The 17,583-nt window shown below is 41.5% G+C and overlaps 2 protein-coding genes across 3 annotated transcripts; one reads left to right on the top strand and one right to left on the bottom strand.

The window, feature by feature from the left end:
- Positions 1 to 7,943, top strand: LOC310957269 (E3 ubiquitin-protein ligase TRIM35-like). 2 transcript variants are annotated; one of them, XM_083927760.1, is made up of 7 exons: positions 1 to 236; positions 3,829 to 3,924; positions 4,051 to 4,287; positions 4,370 to 4,392; positions 4,481 to 4,599; positions 4,685 to 4,899; positions 6,922 to 7,943. In XM_083927760.1, exons 1-7 carry the CDS (start codon positions 12 to 14, stop codon positions 7,624 to 7,626), a joined length of 1,620 nt encoding a protein of 539 aa, XP_083783886.1. In that variant the 5' UTR covers positions 1 to 11; the 3' UTR covers positions 7,627 to 7,943. The 2 variants fall into 2 exon arrangements, with proteins under 2 accessions (XP_083783886.1, XP_083783887.1); XM_083927761.1 differs by lacking the exon at positions 1 to 236 and adding an exon at positions 1,919 to 2,419.
- A 213-nt stretch (positions 7,944 to 8,156) lies between these two features.
- LOC310964400 (long-chain fatty acid transport protein 1-like) lies at positions 8,157 to 14,870 on the bottom strand. Its single transcript, XM_083937518.1, has 14 exons — positions 14,736 to 14,870; positions 14,096 to 14,259; positions 13,830 to 13,968; positions 13,471 to 13,726; positions 13,183 to 13,350; positions 12,468 to 12,537; positions 11,981 to 12,072; positions 10,961 to 11,070; positions 10,622 to 10,831; positions 10,193 to 10,319; positions 9,903 to 10,040; positions 9,154 to 9,318; positions 8,670 to 8,816; positions 8,157 to 8,580 (listed from the first exon to the last, which is right to left on the bottom strand). The coding sequence occupies exons 2-14, from the start codon at positions 14,257 to 14,259 to the stop codon at positions 8,423 to 8,425; spliced, it is 1,944 nt and encodes a 647-aa protein (XP_083793644.1). The 5' UTR covers positions 14,736 to 14,870; the 3' UTR covers positions 8,157 to 8,422.
- Positions 14,871 to 17,583: the final 2,713 nt, after the last annotated feature.

Here is a 17,583-nt window from a genome sequence, read left to right as displayed (position 1 = left end):
CCGACCTCTCCATGAGCTGCCAACCGTTCCTCCCCGTTTCCCTTCACCGAGCAGAGGCAGAAGGCCTCGCCTCGACACCCTGGTCCGTTGACTCTCCAGAGTGGTGTGAGGAACACGAAGAGAGCCTGTCTCTGTTCTGTTTGGATGACTTGAAGCCTTTATGTGAACAATGTGCAGCTGTGAGCCACGCAGGACACAGGGTTTACCCTCTGACTGAGGCCGCAACTGACTGCAAGGTAGGAATCAGGTATCAGGCTCTGGGACTACAACATTTTTACTGCACTGAAAGCATCGATTCAACTGATTAGTTATTTGAGCCATTGAGGGAAGTATGACTTTACAGCAGAAAAGTAAAATAAGAGAATAATAAATTAATGTGAATGCATAACTGTTTATTTCCATCTTTAAATCTATTTTTTTATCTTTAAATATTTTTTTACTTTAACACTTATCCCTAAACTTTTTTCCTTGTGTCTCCATAAAACCAAGCAACTTCTTCAAGTGACCCACCGTCATAAGTTTATTGGTTCATGAGTCATTAGCAGTTCAAATGATATTCTCACCTCAAATTGACTAATTTGAAGGTCCTGTATTGTAAAGAGTGAGATTTCCACGTCTTTATTTATTATAAAGCATGTCGAGGTGCTATATAAGTACCGTGAAATAATCAAAACACTCAATCTACAGAGAAATGCACACAGCCTGTATTCAGAAACTGTGCTCTTTATCGAGCCTTCGGCACTATGGTTGTGATGTCACAACTATACTTTATATAGGTAAAGTGCAGCTACAGTGCTGTTACAGTTATTCCCCAGCTGCAATGACGGTGCAGGGACACTGCAGTTACAGAAACACTGACCAATCAGAGCAGGCTGGGCATTTTCAGGAGGGGGGCTTACAGAAACAAACGCTAAAATGGAAGATTTGAAGTTAGAGGGAATACAGCAGTGGTGATTGCTCTAAGACTGCAAGAGAAGCTCAGCTTCCCCTAAAATGTCACCAAAACAAAAAAAGAACTGGTGAAATATGTACTGCTGTGTGTACATTTCATTGACTAAATACGTGCTAGAAAGTCTTTATCTTTTGTTCAGAATCAGCTACTTATCACAGGTAACCGGGGCCACTTCCTTCTCATTCATCCCCACAGCGCCACGACGCTCGGCTTCTGCATGATGATTGGAGGAGCTGTCTGAGGCGGAATCCTTTTTTGATTGACAGCTAAATAAGCGACTCAGCGATCTTGAAGAATAAACATCCAGCAGAGCATTTTCCAAGTTTTTCATTTCGTTGTTCTGAAATGATCCGGAGAATTTACCAATCCCCAGCGACTTTGTCTTTGTTAAAAACGACTAGTGTTGTATTTGGCGACTTTGTTCTGTAACTCTGCGGTTTCTTTCCCCAAAAAGCAGCGGCAGCTGCGGAGCTTCTCCCCCCGTCACGATCACTCACACTCACAGGCGGTCACACATCACAGTAGCCTGGCGCAGCAGCTCCAGCTGGGCCAAGGCCGTTTAAGCAGCCTAGCTCTGTCGCCATTGAGAGGACACTGGTCAAGTCCCTGGAAAAGACACCTAGTTGGTACGACAAGGTCAAAGATCATGTTCTTGAACAGGACCAAAGGGTAGAATTTACATATAAATAAACAAACAATAAACAATAAACAACAATTTGTTTTTTAAGCACCAAAGCATGTCAACATGTTCTAGGAACAACCCAAAATATAAGGATGAACGTAGAAAGTTTCATATGTCCCCTTTTAATATGTTTAGAGGCCTCAATGTCTGTCATTTTCAAAGAAAGCTACATTATTGGAGAGGAGTCAGGGCAAATAAGAATATTTTTGTGTAGAGGAATATGTTTCTGATTCTCTCCTGTCACATGAATCATCTTCTGAACCCTGGGATTTATCTGCAGCCACTTTGATGGAGCCACTGAAGTGAAAAGCCTGAAAATGGCCTCCTTATTTCGCCGCTGAAAGCAAAACAGCCTCATGCTGAAGGATTGAATACAGAGCAGCTGGCAGGAATTCATTGTTTTCCTCAAGGACACTTCAGCAGGGCAGATGATTGCCAACAAGAGTGCTTGAATGCTGGTTTTCCAGTTACAGCTGCCCTGCTGCCACAAAGCCAAACAAAACAGTTGCACAAATAACAGCCAAGCGCTTAACGGCACAGATTTGAAACAGATTTTTTGCTGAGACTAAGGATGCCCCCTCATGACTGTTTTCATTACCGTATCTTCCTGTGGCCCCAGCAAGTGGATATTTCAACAAGGAGGCAGTCAGGCATTTTTTTTTTTTTATCTCCAGTAAATATTTATTTTCCTGTCCAAACAGATGCCGCCTGTGAATCCAAGATTAGTTTACACAGGCAGAATTTAGAGTGAGTTTTTAAGAGGCACAGCGCTGAAAACTAAGCTGGTAATTATTGTTGCTATCAGTGTGTCACAAATGCCTTTTTAGGTCTCATCAGACATGCAATTTTGACCTATGCACACACACACACACACACACACACACACACACACACACACACACACACACACACACACACACACACACACACACACACACACACACACACACACACACCACACACACATACACATACATATATTTATATATACACACCAAAATGCTAATAATAACCAGAGGAATTGCTGGGTTATGTTAAATTCCTGTTTAGTCAGTGTTAACAGGAATATACGTATATATATATATATATATATATAAATATATATATATATATATATATATATATATATATATATATATATATATATATTAGTGATAACTGATAATAAGCAGCATTTTAATGTTTTGGAGTAGATAAAGTCTTATCTACTTATTACACTGTTTGGTAGTTCGATCACTGAAATTTGAATGTGATCATATATTTGAATAATCATCATCAATTTTTTTTAGATCGCCCACAACAGTGTTGTCACTTATATTGCTTGATTTTTACCCCCCGGATGATATAGGCTACCCTGTTATCTGTTTAGTGGAGTTTGGTGACATCACATCATTTCTGAGGTGTTCAAGTTCAATTTAAGCCTTTTCAATACCACAGACAATAACATTTAATACATTTTGCATGGTCATACCGATATAAATATGATGGAAAACCAGCAGGGAACCAAAGCCTACAATTATTTATTAAGTACATGAATTTATTAACATTAATTTCTAATTTTTGTCAGTAAAAGTACTCATTGTACAGAATGGCAACGCATCAATATTCTGTGACCTGTTCATAATCATATGTTAGCAACATTTTAAAGGTCATTTTCATGTTCATATTTGTACTTGATTTGTTTTGGGTTTCTACTAGAACATGTTAACATGCTATAATGTTCAAGAAACACATAAGTTGTCTCATCCTGTCTGTCTGAAAATATACCTGTATTCACTCTCTGTCTGTAACGCTCTGATTGGTCAGTATTTCATTGCAGCTGGGGACTGACTAACTGCACTCTTTACAAATGTAGTTGTGTCATCAAAGCGGTACAGAAGTCTTGACATCTCGTTTAAAGGCACAGTTTCCGACGTTTCTCACTTTTTAAAATATGGGATCTTTAATGTTTTATTTTTGAAAGATGGAGTTAATTATATATACTGTTTAATCTATAAATGTCTTCTTTTATAAACTCATCATACATTTTGTGCATAAAACCTTAATCTGCAAAGTAACTAATAACTGTAGCCAAATAAGTGTACTTTACTCAAGTAATTGTACTCAAGTAAATGTACTTACTATCACCTCTGGCTTACCTGTGATAGTTGCAACAGATACTAATGGAGCATTGACTCTCCTTTTTGTCCACAAGGAGGAGCTCCGAACATCACAAAATGGACTGAAGAAGAAAATGATTAACTTTCAAAGAGTCACACAGATCTGTGAACATGTATCCAGACATAACCAGGTAGAACTGCGACTAAATAAAATAATAAGAAAGGTTGGGATGCATTGCTATATTTATGATTGGATCACTGTTTTAGGACCTCCACTTCTTTCGTCTCATGTTCCTTGCTTTTTCTATCCTTCCGAGGCTGAGGCCAAACTCGCAGAGGAGCACCTGAAAAAGGAATTTGAGGGTCTTCACCAGTTTTTGAGAGAGGAGGAAGCTTCCAGGCTACACATGCTCAATGTGGAACAGAAGGAGAACAAGAGAGAGGCAGAAGAACAGATAGTCACAATAAATCAGGTGATAAAATCTCTGGAAGACAAGATCCAACTGGTTGAAGAGGAGCTAGCTGCGGGTGGAGATGGGGTTGCATTTTTAGAGGTAACATCAATCAAATTTTACATAATTAGTCAATAAATGGGAACAGGTATAAACAGTAACCATACAAACTCATTTTTTACAGCACTACCAAGACACAATGAATAGGTATGTGGCATTTCTGGGTATTTTCATACACAAGTAAATGCAAATTAAACTGTATAACTGTCTGCATGTTTATGTTTATTTACTGCAGTACCAGGACCTGGCGCAGCGAGTCCCCAAAGGTTTGCAGGCCTCTTATAGATGTAGCCAAACACCTGGGTAACCTCCAATATGCCGTGTGGGAGAAGATGAAACACAACGCTCCATACAGTCCGTCTCTATGCGTGCACATACTTCCTGTCCCCTCCCTCCCTGCTCCCTCCTTCATTACTCTCTGACCCTTTGTATCTTTCAGCTCCAGTGACCCTGGACCCCAGAACAGCTGGCCAGTGTTTAAGAGTGTCTCCTGGGTTGAACAGCGTCCATATAATTCGTGGACCCTCACAGGGGCTGGAACAGAGTCTGGAAGATGCTGCCTCAGTCCCAGCAAACCCTGAACGTTTCCACCCTTATTCCTGCATACTGGCGAGAGAGGGCTTTGACTCAGGAGCGCACTGTTGGGATATAGAGGTATTTACTTTCAGAGCCTGAGCAGTATAACAATGAGCTATAATTATTGAATAATATAAGCTTAGCAAAATGATTTTGATGTATTGGTCACTTTCTTTGATTCAAGTTTGAAGGTCCCATATTATGCTCACTTGCACTCTTTACGTCATTGCAGCCAGGGAATGACAGTGATGCACTTTCTACTAGGGGTTTCATGACTACTGATTGTTACTAGTTTACCAGTTTTTCATAATAGTAGTCAACTAGTCACTATGTAACAAAGACGCAGAGATAGAGTAAAGTTCAAGCATTCTACTCTGACATGTCCCAATATGTAGGATTATAGCTTATAACTATGAAAAGAAAAGAAATAGTAATTTGGTTATTCCATTTAGAGAGCATTTTTTTCACAGAATCCTAACCTGCATAGACAGCTGTTTAAATCACACAAACATCTGTGTTTTGAACTTATTAACTCTATCTAGCCAACAGTGATTGATCAGCTTCCAGCCTGCTTGTGAGTGTGTCTGTGTCACAGCAGGCAGATTTCCCTCACTCGCTAGGATGGACTAGGAAAATCAGTGCATAACAACACTATTGATTTCTTGCCATGGAGCCGACATGAAACTATTTTGATTCAGTGCATTTCTGCTGTGAGTCACCCTATTGAAGTCAGGTAGCCAGCTGTTCACTCAGATCTCCAGGAGCTGGTGCTGACAGACGACTGAGACATAAATGTCTGTGTGGAGGTGTGGATTGGATGACACAACTCACGTCTCACTTCAAATTGGGATTATCAGTAAACAATAGAAGATGTTGGTGCTTCGGTTAATGTGTTAGGACTCTTATCATGCTACTGCAGAGGTTTGCTGTTATTTGAAACATAATTAGTGGTTAAAAAAGACGTTTTAATGCATCCAACTCGCCACCCCAAGCTTATCCGTGTTAGCCAAGTGTTAGCCAAGTGTTAGCGATCTACATTAATAGTTCATACACAAAAAGATTGTCTCGATGGCTTTCTTGATGACCCTGGGATGATTTTACACCAGAATTTCACTTAAAAGGAAGTTTCTGAATACGGGCTGTGTGCATTTCTCTGTTGATTGAGTGTTTTGATACTTTCACAGTATTTATAAATTTGTAGTATGTTTTTAGTTTGGAATAATGTATTCATTACACACTGTCAGCGATGAAAAGTAGAATTAAATGTCGAGTCTTATTTGTCACAGTTCAATAAAAACAGTTTAGTTAGGACGCACTCACACTGTCCATCCGTACCGTACCCAAGCACGTTTCACGGCTAAAGTCTAGTTCGTTTGACCAGTGTGAGTGCAACCGTACTGCGCCTAGGCACAACTCTCGCCACTTGGGAGAGGTGGCCTTTTGTAAAGCACGTTTGCAAATATACGAGCACGAGCGTGCACACGTGTACGAGCATGAGCACAAGCACGAGGCCTACGGCGGTTTTGACGCCATTTTATGTGCGCCTGGACATAGACAGAAAAAAGAAGGATGGACCATGCCCGGACATTTAAAACAATGGCGCCGAAAGGTTCACGTTGGTGTGATGCGGAGGTGGAGTGTTTACTGCAGATTTGGTCAGAAAAACCACAAAGCCAAAACCATGTTTTCTGCGCTGTTTTTCATTATGTGGCCAAAAGACAGCGCGCCTTTGTAAACAAAGCGACGCATTGCGATGACGTCAATCAATGCGTGTGACGTGTGACATGTTACGGCGTGATGACGTATAGGCAGGCAAGAAGCAGTCGCGCGAGGCCCAGGTAGTGGGAGTACAAACGGGCCTGGGCCGCGGATGGAGAGGGAGGGGGGGACAAGTAACCTAAAGCACGGGGCACGGTACGGATGGACAGTGTAAGTGCGCCCTTAGGCTATGTGTTTATCTGAACACAAATATCCTATATTCTGATTTCGTTTACACTCAAATATTGGGTGTCAGCCTCAAGAATCCAGTATACACAGACGTTGAGATGCAGTTTTCATCCACCCTGTTTGTCTAATATTTTTCATTATTGATTTCAACAGGTTGGCAGCACCAACAATTGGACAGTTGGTGTGGCTGCTCAGTCAGTGTCCAGAAAAGCAGAGTTTGAGGCCTGTCCGGAGGGAGGATTATGGTGTATCAGCCTGCGAGAAGGCGAGTACCAAGCTTTGACCACTCCCTCTCAGACCCTAAACTCACACCACCTCAGCAGGGTCCATGTGAGGCTGGACTGGGATGAAGGGACGTTGGATTTCATGGACGCTGATACTGAAACGCATCTTTTCACATTTAGACATCGCTTTACTGAAAAGGTGTACCCATACTTTGAGAGTGTATCTTTGTGTGGGCACTTGGCTGTGTTGGCACAGAGAGTAAAGATCAGTGTGGAGTCAGATTGTGTCCCTGGGGAGGACTCAACTATCACTGAGGAGAATCAGGTGATGAAAAGTGACATGAATGCTGCATTGACCAACAGTAACATAAAGATGCACAGACGTCTGACTGAAGATAAAAATGTGACAATTTGTTGTGAGAGAGAGGACAAGAAAACCAAACCTCAGAGATACACCTCAAACGACCATTTCATTGAAATAAAACCTGCTGGAAAAGAAACGACAAAAGACAACAAATCTGCTGCCAAAAAACAGCGCAGCAAGCCCAGGTTCAGTGTAACCTACCATGTTTCACTGAACAGAGCCCTAAACATCATCAGCAATGAATCTACAGTCACAAATATATCCAGATGAATCATGTTGAGCATATCATTCGCATGTTAAATAAAAACAGCCCACAGCCATAGTGAATTATAAATGTCATGGCCCTTAACACTCACACAAGTGTAATGCTTCGTTTTTAACAGCCTAGTGCTAGAAGCATGGCTCTATGGCAATATCAGTCAATTTGTACTGAAATAATTATGAGCTGGATTGCCATGAATTGCTTATGGACATTCATGGTCCCTAGAGGATAAATCCTGATCCTTTCTTTTTTAGCATGTTAGCATGATAGCGTTAGCATTTAGCGCAAAGCCCCACTGGGCCTAAATGCAGCTACTAGCATAGATGTAGACTCTTAGTTTGGTTTTAAATACTTAACATTAAGAATTAATGATGATTAAAGATTAAGATTGGATCTTATTTCTGAGGAATTTAATTCATATATATATATATATATATATAGGGCTATATATATATATATATATATATATATATATATATATATATATATATAATGAATGAGTTTTACTCTAAATTGAGGTGTTAGCTCCATTTGTCCATTTTTGCTGTTGTTTTTAGATGATTGATGTAAAACACCACATATTGACTTCTGTTCAAATGCAATGTAAGAAAAATTGTATTAAATTTTCTTTTTTTTTAAAAAAAGCATTAATTTAATTGCAAACAATAAAAACACAATCATAAAAAACAATCATATCTACTCATGTATCTGTCCCTAAAAATACATCCCTGTGTTTTCATTCTCTATTTCCCCTTTGAAGTAAACATACTTCATCAGTCTATACCTTCTCAACCTCCTCCTTTCTCATAGACGTACACTCCCCTCCATGATGGCATTATATAGTTCTTCAGTGACAGGCTCGTAACGCACAGCACAGCTGTTTAGAAAGTAAATCTTTTCTCTCGAGTCTTGTGGCTTGTATCCTTCCCTCTGCAGCCGTGTCTTCTGGATTTTGAATGTACCTGAGGACAAAAGAGGGTGACTTTTTGAATGTATGCGTGTGCGTGTGTGTGTGTGCGTGGGTTTGCATGCCCTTGCATCAATGTCTCACCTGTAGTGTCAACAGATGGCATGAGTCGCAGGAAGACGGGGCATGCGTAGGAAGGCAGGGCTTTCTTTACAGCGATCAAGAACGCATCAAGGTCAAACAGGCCTCCTGTGTGAGCTATTGCTGCCATACCAGCCTTCCCCTCCACACCTGCACACAGACAGACAAGTGAAGTGATGAACAGAAGACTACAGGATGTAACACCTACATTAAGCACTTAATCTTTTATCTTTCATTAATGTAACTGTGTGTGTGTGTGTGTGTGTGTGTGTGTGTGTGTGTGTGTGTGTGTGTGTGTGCATATCTATCTACAGTATGCACCTAAAAAGCTCTAATTCTTCTAACTATCTGATCTGGATACAATTTATTCCATTTTTTTATTTGATATGTCTTTGAGTGAAATTTTTCCATGGATGTGGGGGCTGAGACTTCAGGCCCCTGGACCTGTGCCCATTAGGCTCCTTTCAGTAATCACCCAAGTCCCTACCTGGTACATATACTCCATAGACAGCTACAACAGTGTGTCCAAGCAGGCGGCTGAGGACTCCCTCCACCTCTGTGGTGGAAACGTTCTCCCCTCGCCAACGAAAGGTGTCGCCGCTACGGTCTCTGAAATATATGTAGCCATATTCATCCATCACCAGCATGTCCCCTGAGAGACAGACAGACAAACAGAGGAAGACAGACAAATAATTACATCATTGTCATCATCAACATCCCTGGAGGGGATCGTACAGACAAAGGTAAAGTGATGGTGATGTTGACTCACCAGAAATATTTTTAAACTGATTTGATATGATGATGAGCCACTGTGATGTTTGTAAATGTGGCAGTGTCTGTGTGGACTGTAATGGCTTTAGTTTCCTATGACCATACTGTGTAAGACCCTCAGTGTGCCCTTTTATTGAACTTGCTATTTCTGCTTTGTGTTTGTGGGGTAGCCAGTTCATTTCAAGGGTTAATCAAAGTGCTGCATCTCTATTAATCATCATTTGTTGTTGTTTTTTTCGCTCATAGTGAGCTGGAACATATCCCAGCATGTACTGAGGGGAAGGTGGGAAGCACAACGGACAGGTTTCCAGGCGGTCATTACAGAAAGTGAATCACTCAGAATCACATTTCTATTTAAAGTATCCAATCCAGCTGTCTTATGTGTTTTCAGACTGTGGTGTATGAAAGCAGACAGTCCATCATCATTACTCTGACTGTATTCCAAAGAGGCACAATGAAACACACCTGAGACATACGCAGTGTCCCCCATCTTGAAGACATTGTGAGCTATTTTGTGATTGGTGGAATCTTTATCAGCGTAGCCGTCAAATCTCCTGAGTGGATCAGTGTGGTTGATGTGTCCCACTAACATGCCCAGCTCACCTGCAGAGACCGAGAGAGATGGAAGAAGAGAACTTTTTGATACAGTTGTAACATTCATACAGTTGTTGCTGTGTGTGTGTGTGTGTGTGTGTGTGTGTGTGTGTGTGTGTGTGTGTGTGTGTGTGTGTGTGTGTGTGTGTGTGTGTTCTCACCAGGCAGACATGGTACACAGAGTCCTTGTGAGTCCCTAAGCAACTCTCCGTTCTCTTCCTGCACTCTGACCAGCCTGATGGGGTAAAAGCTGGGCAGGATGCGACTGTTGAAACCACACGCTCCTACCTGGACATGTTAAGACATGAACATGAGACTTGGATGCAGTCTGGAAAATTGGTCACTCTGACCTGAGGTCATTTAAAGGTCCTCAAAATATAAGTTCATACTTTTTTTCATAGTATTTTGAGTTTCTACTACAACATGTTTACCTGCTTTAATATTCAAAAAACACATTATTTTTCTCATATTGTCTGCCTGAATATAACTGTATTCACCCTCTGTCTGAAACGCTCCATTTTAGCTCCTGTCTTTGTGACAGTCAGTGTTTATTTAGCATCGCATTATTGGACCTTGAAAACAACGCATACCTTTCCGTCAATGTTGAGCAGGCTACAGTTGCACTCTGTGGCGCCATAAAATTCCCCAACTCGTCGGATTCTGAATCTTTGGACAAACTCTTCCCACACGGAAGGACGGAGGCCGTTACCGATGGCAACACGCACCAGATGATGTGACTCAGATGGACGGACTGGCTGGGCCAACAGGTAACGACAAATCTCACCTATATATTGGATTACCTAGACAAAAAAAAGAGGTCAGTTAGTTTTAGATATATATAATTTATTGATCCCAAGATGGGAATTTACAGGGTAGGGAATCAGTTGGACAACTGGCCTGCAGCTGGACACTCCTCGTTGTCTACTCACAGTGCACTTGTGTTTGACACAGTCATCCCAGAAGCGACTGGCTGAGAATTTCCTTCTGACTACAACAGTCAGACCAAAGAGCAAACACTGGCCAACACCCATGATGGTACCTGTAAACATTCATATTTTCACATGCATGGACACATACAGACCATACACACAAAGAAAGACTTTTGTCTTCAAAGTGGCTCACAGGGTCCAAGCAGATCAGTTTTTCTAAGCAGGAACAACAAAGTTCTCAATTTACAAAATCCACCATATAAATAGCAATGCGCCCGCTGCAGGCATACGGTACGTGGCAATTAACAGGAATATGATTGGTTTAATTCATGTTACGCCCAAAACACACCTATTAAGAGACTACATACAACCCTGTTGCCCCTTGTATCATACTTTACCACCAGAATAAGGTAAAGGATATAAGAATATAACACCATACATTCACTTGTGCCACGCACTTTCGACCTATGTGCTATATATAGTTTAAATAGAGCCCTTAATATCACAAGTCAACTGTCTGTGTACTAGCCAGATGTAACATTAATCTCAGTCAATAGAAGCAAAATACATCACATAAGACATGGTTATTTCAAATCAATAATATCATAAACCAAACGACATAAATAAACAGTACAACAGCTTGAAAACTACAGTTCCTGGTATGATTCATTCAGAAATGAATAGTTAGAATTTGCTGGAGAATCAGACGGATACAAAAGTGTTAATGGTGATGTGTGTGATGATGTTTTCATTAACGGCAGCATTAGTACAGCATCTTCTGAACTGTAAAGTCATTATGAATATGATCATTAAAGCATTGTGGTATAATTAGAAGGTGTAATATTGTGATAATATAATACAATGAAACCTTTCCTGTGGGATGATGACACTTTCTTCTAGTATGATCTTCCTCCATGACAACATTCTTTAAATTTAGCATTTTAAAAAGACACAACAATATAATATAATTGTATTAAAAACATATTATGGCAGGGAGAGGGTAAATTGAGTGAGGCCTACCTGCAGAATGATAAAGGGGTAGGCAGCTGTAGACAATGTCGTCATGACACAATCCAAAGGAGTGAAAACCAAAGGCAGCAATGCGATAATACCTGATAAGAAAGATGGGATAAAGTGACTTGCATGCATCATCTCCAGACTTCAGCTCATCAGAAGACACTGAGCAGAAATACTTATGGTCCTTATTTCAATTGAAACATTGCAGACTGTTGATTCGGATGTCAAAATGTGATCCCATCTTCTTGTGATGGGATTTTAATGATCCTTCATAGGTTGCAACATTTTCCTGACCTCAGGGTGTATATGAGTTATGTTACGAATGAGATACGTTGTTGTAACAATTAGTCAAATGTCTGTGGGAACAGTTGTCCCGCAGCATTTCCTACAACTTGCTGGTGCAAGTGCCGTCTAAAAATTTTCTTTCAATTTTAGTTCCTTTTAAAAATGTAACATTATCAGTTCAGATGTTTATCACAGATAAACTAACCGACTGTGCACCACCACAGCTGCTTTCGGCATTCCTGTTGTACCAGAAGTGTAGATGTAGAAAAGTCTGCCTGTGTGGAGAGAGAGAGAGAGAGGGGGGGGGGGGGGGGGGGAGGGGGGGAGATGACACGAAAAGAGTAATGAGATGTTTTTTTCTCTTTGGGGGGGGAATGTTCAATACAAACTTTGTCTTTTATTTATGTGCCAGTTTTTCACGTGTGTGGTATGCACCCGGACTCCCCCCATCATTCCTTAACATGTTTGTGTCTCTCCTTCCATATCCTCTCCGTGTCTGACAGGCTGTACACGCAAAGACTTGAAGAGTATTAACTTAGGAATGTAATGTGATAACAAAGTTAAAAACAATACCCATAAGGAAATGCATGAGAGAAAAGTGAATGCACAAATACGTCACCTAATCACTCAAAAGTGAGAGAAATTCAAAAGTACTACACCAGTAAAAAACCAAACCATCCTTTAAAATGCACTCAAATGTTGTACGACCTTCAGTATTTCTGGAGTTGATGACTTTTTTGACAGTCGTGTGTATTTAAGTGAATTAAAGAAGAGCAGAGCGAGTAAAATCTGGCAGCGAGCAGTTCACTCTAGCAGGCAAAGACTTGCTAAGGAAAACAAGGTGTTGCAATCAACACTTTGTAATTTGTAACATAAGTTCAACCACAGTCATACAAGCACCCCCATGCACAAACACTCACTGTTGAAGTCCTTCCTGAGTGTGTAGCGTGGTGGGTGTTTAGGCGAGCGGTCCAGCAGGGCGTCCAGCCTCTGGACCTGGAGGCTACCGAGCTTCTCTTCATCGTCCTGCTCACCACTGCTGAAGAAAACCATGTGGGGCTGCAGAGAGCCGCTCACCTCTGACAGCGCTGGGACACCAAGAGATCAAAAGTCACTTGTTACAAATGTGGCTGTAAATCTTTGTCTGCTGTGTCTGCGAGCCAATACCTCTAGCGTCTCAGCTGTATCAACATACCCCATATTCTTACCTTTTCTCATCTCTGTCCCAAACACCATTGCCCGAGCACCAGACACGCCGACACAGTGCAGTAGCGAGTGCTGTCGAAGGTTGTGGTTGATGAGTGCAGCCTCCACACCAATCATAGCCAGACCCAACCACAGAGCCACCACTAAAGGCTGGCTTTCCATGTACAAGGCCACCACATCTCCCTCAGTCCATCCCTGTGCCAGTGCCCAGTGAGCCACAGCATGGCACCGCTCTTGCAGCTCCCTGAAGCTCCAAACCTGGAATAAAATGAATATGGAAATGCAGAACGTTTTGACAACAACATGAGTGACAGTATTCTGTTTGATATGAGAGGCACTGACACTGGTGAAGCTGCCTCACCTCTCCTGTAGCCTCGTAGATCAAAGCAGGTTTGTCTGGGTGCCGTGTCACCGTCTGGGAAAACAGCTCAGGGATGGTGCTTCTATTTCGCAGATTACGGTACATGGAAAACCTCACTCGCAGGATAACGGCCAGACACCTTTTTATATAGTAGGGAGCAGAAAAAAGGAGAGATGAGAGAAAGTAAGAGTAGACAGCATGAAAGATAACGTGTCAAATAATAAGAGAAACACATAAAACATGCACATTCCCACAAACTCACTTACATTAAGTCTCTTTTGATGGTGCGTAGAGCTACATGTATGAACTTCCAGGAGCCCCTCCAGACCATGCAGAGCCCTAGCCCTGCCAACAGGCTGCAGAGCCAGGGGAGGGAGAGCAGTCTGACAGTCCCAAACAAACCAAAGCACCATGTGGCACCACTCATCATCTGTCAGTAGTGAAAGCAGAACCAGATATTTTACTTAAGTCATTATTATTAGATATAAAAATACACTTAAAGTACCAAAAATAGAAGAAATAATTTTTTACAGAATGGGCCAATTCAGAACCATATATATTACATTATTGGATAATAATTAGTGTTGGTGTCACTAATGAATCATATTAATACTACATCATAATCTATTGTTTGTTTATATTTTGGATTAATAATCTGAATCTGAGAATCTAGAAACTAAAGCTATAAAAAAAAAATGCAGTGAAGTAAAAAGTACAATAGTTGCTCCCAAAATATAGTGGAGTAGTGTAGTATAAAGTATAAAGTATAAAGTAGCATAACATGTAAATAAGCCAACCTAAATAAAGTACAAGTATATGAGAATTATACTTGAATACTAGGGTAAATATACTTAGTTACATTCTACCACAATACATAACATTATGGTTTGGTGAGAGGAGGCTTACCTGTCTGAGAAATTCAGTCCTGCTCTGCAAAGAAATAATGACAGAAAGCAGCAGGGAAAAATGCTCCTACTCAGACGCAGGTCCAAAGTTGTACCAGTGGAGTGAACTTTTTTAGTCGAGCCGCAGCAGCTCAGATGAACTGTCACAAGTCAGAAGTCGCTACGTGATGCGCGGAAGCACGTACAGGACTGAAGCTGGAGCAGCGCAGGGTACGACTCATAAAGTGCTGCGTCACCGCGGCTCTGCTCCCTGCGCCGTGATTCAACAGCCCGGGGAGCAACAAGTCATGTCTGCGTGACTTCATTGTAAATGTCTGCTTATATGTGGAAAAAATCAATTGTTCGTCTCATGAGTAACATTCAGAATTCCACGTATCGTAGACTAAATGGCGGTGAATTCACAAGTAAAGCTGTGTAGGCTAGAATTGAGGAATACAAGTAAAACAACTGCATTCAAAACGACTTTTGACAGCACAGTGTATCAAAAATATGACAAAATGGCACCAGTTATGATATTGGATAATAACATACGAGCACACTTTTACAGCAGTTCGTTTGTAAATTGTTAGCATCATCACATTAAAACTAGCCTAGAGTATGTAGCCTACGTGATTTGTATGTAACATTTGAATATGTAAAGTTGTCTAATAATAGCATAGGCATAAACACAAGATTTCCCCATTGAACTAGAAGCAGAGGTGATTTTAGAGTCTGTTGGGGCCCTGGGCAAGAATTCACACGGGGCCCCTCATCAACATTATGTTATAAATAATCTGATACCAACAAAGACAATTGCAAGAAAAAAATGTATTTCAGAAGTGCAGATTTTAGTTTTTATTAAGTATGTATATGAGTTTTATCCACAACATCAACTTATGTGCAGGTAACATGAAAGAAAACACTCCACCGGAAAGATTTGAGGCGCTTTGAAAGTGTTTGTTGACACACAGGCTGTCGCCCAGCTGCAGTACGGTGTTGTGTGTGTGTGTGTGTGTGTGTGTGTGTGTGTGTGTGTGTGTGTGTGTGTGCAGCGCCGTCGTATAGGGGGGAAAGGTGATGACAATTCTGAGGGCCCACAGCCAGCCAGGGCCCACACACTGCTCCAGTAGCCTCTATGACAAAATGATTATGCACTGAACTAATATATATTCATACGAATGAATCCGAATTAAAACAAAGCCACAAGTTGTACAATACTCTATATATATGTTTATTCTATTCAATAACCCCCCTGGCCCCTTCTTAGAAAATGGTTTGGTCCACACCGCGGCTCTTTCTTCCCGGGGTTCTTCCTCATCGGAATTAAGTGCTAGCCGGTAGAGAAGCTAACTGCAGCAGAGTCAGTATGCCCCCCAAAAAACACAAGTCTGGACACCAGAAAAGAGTTGAGAAAGAGGTCAGGTGTAGGAACAGCAGAGCAGGGGCCCAAGACATCAAAACCTTTTTTTTTAAGAATGGTGAGAGTAAACTACCGAGGGCGGCTTAAACAATTAGCCTGCTTGTTCATTCATTTAATGTCTTTAATATTACCTTTGACGGGGCGCAGGCTGGAGCCTACGCTAGCTGTCATCGGGCCCCCCTCTGGACAGGTCGCCAGTTCATTAAAAAAAAATCGCCAGGTCATTGTAGAGCGACGGTTCCTAGAGTAGCTATAACTGAACGTTACTAATTTAGGGGCTACCACCGTGACTGTGTGTTTCGCACATAACACTGTCGGACAGTGCTCCAGTAAGCGCCCATTCAGAGGCTGCATTCAATTGTATTATGACCCATTCAATTTCTACTCAGTAATTATGAGCATCTGACGAAGGTCAGTTACGTTTTCATGATGTGTTCAATGTGGTCTTGTAAAATGTGTCATTAGTGGGACATTTGAATAGTCTAAATACAAAAAAAGTTAATTGTTCAAAGATTTGTCGTTGTTGTTCTGTTTTTTTGACAACAACAAAGTAAAAAAAAGACTATTTAGAATTTTGGACAGTTTACACTGACTTTTGAATGGTTTAAAATATTTTATCCATATCAGGACTTGAACCAATCACCTTCTGGTTCCCAAGCCAAGTCCCAACGGACTGAGCTAATGACGCCCACCATTGTTGTATACAATATATATAATTTAACAATAAACCTTTATCCTCTGCTGCTCCAGAATCAGCAGTGCCTGCTTCATCTGAGTTTGACCCCACAGCAGAAAACTGAAAAACAATACAATTGAAGGTGGCAAGGAATAGGGTAGAGGGGCCCACACCGATATTCTTTCAGGGGGCCCAGAATTCCTAGCAACTGCCCTGCGTGTGTGTGTGTGTGTGTGTGTGTGTGTGTGTGTGTGTGTGTGTGTGTGTGTGTGTGTGTGTGTGTGTGTGTGTGTGTGTGTGTGTGTGTGTGTGTGTGTGTGTGTGTGTGTGTGTGTGTGTGTGTAAATGGGAGAGAGAGAGAGAGAGAGAGAGAGAGGTATGGAGCATGCAGTAAAAGACCACAGGTTGGAAATTCAATCCATAATCCGTGCACAGATCCTTTTCTGCGCTGCGTTCTACTACACCGGTCGAAAAAAGTGTCTACTTCACCGTGTTGTGGTGGCGTCTGTTGTGCCACACATCACATCCCGCTGAGAGCTACATCCAATCAGCAACTGGGTTTATCTCAGGGGACAAAAGAGGCCCTGCTCCGACAAACAGTCACACGGCCTCCTGGGAAACTCATATGCAAATTAGGGGCGTTTTTGGCGTGATAGACCCGCCTCATTCGGGGTAGTCGACCACAGTGGAAACGCACCTAATGCAAACTTTGCACATTGTCACTGCTGTAGTTTAAAGGTTCTCCCCCCACTGCCTGCCTTGCCTCCTGGCCTG

This window comes from Echiichthys vipera (assembly GCF_963691815.1).
Source record: "Echiichthys vipera genome assembly, chromosome: 2".
In the NCBI taxonomy this organism is placed as follows: Eukaryota; Metazoa; Chordata; class Actinopteri; order Perciformes; family Trachinidae; genus Echiichthys; species Echiichthys vipera.
The sequence above is the reverse complement of the archived record's forward strand: the minus strand, read 5'-3'. Positions and strand labels throughout refer to the sequence as shown.

Coding starts and splice junctions, on each gene's coding strand:
- LOC310964400 (XM_083937518.1), bottom strand. CDS start 14,259: ATGATGAGTGGTGCCACATGGTGCTTTGGTTTGTTTGGGACTGTCAGA. Junction 13,351..13,470: donor TGGGACAGAGATGAGAAAAG/GTAAGAATATGG, acceptor TTGGTGTCCCAG/CGCTGTCAGAGGTGAGCGGC. Junction 10,041..10,192: donor CTGTGTACCATGTCTGCCTG/GTGAGAACACAC, acceptor CGGTCTCTGCAG/GTGAGCTGGGCATGTTAGTG.
- LOC310957269 (XM_083927760.1), top strand. CDS start 12: ATGAGCTGCCAACCGTTCCTCCCCGTTTCCCTTCACCGAGCAGAGGCA. Junction 3,925..4,050: donor ATGTATCCAGACATAACCAG/GTAGAACTGCGA, acceptor TATCCTTCCGAG/GCTGAGGCCAAACTCGCAGA. Junction 4,900..6,921: donor CGCACTGTTGGGATATAGAG/GTATTTACTTTC, acceptor TGATTTCAACAG/GTTGGCAGCACCAACAATTG.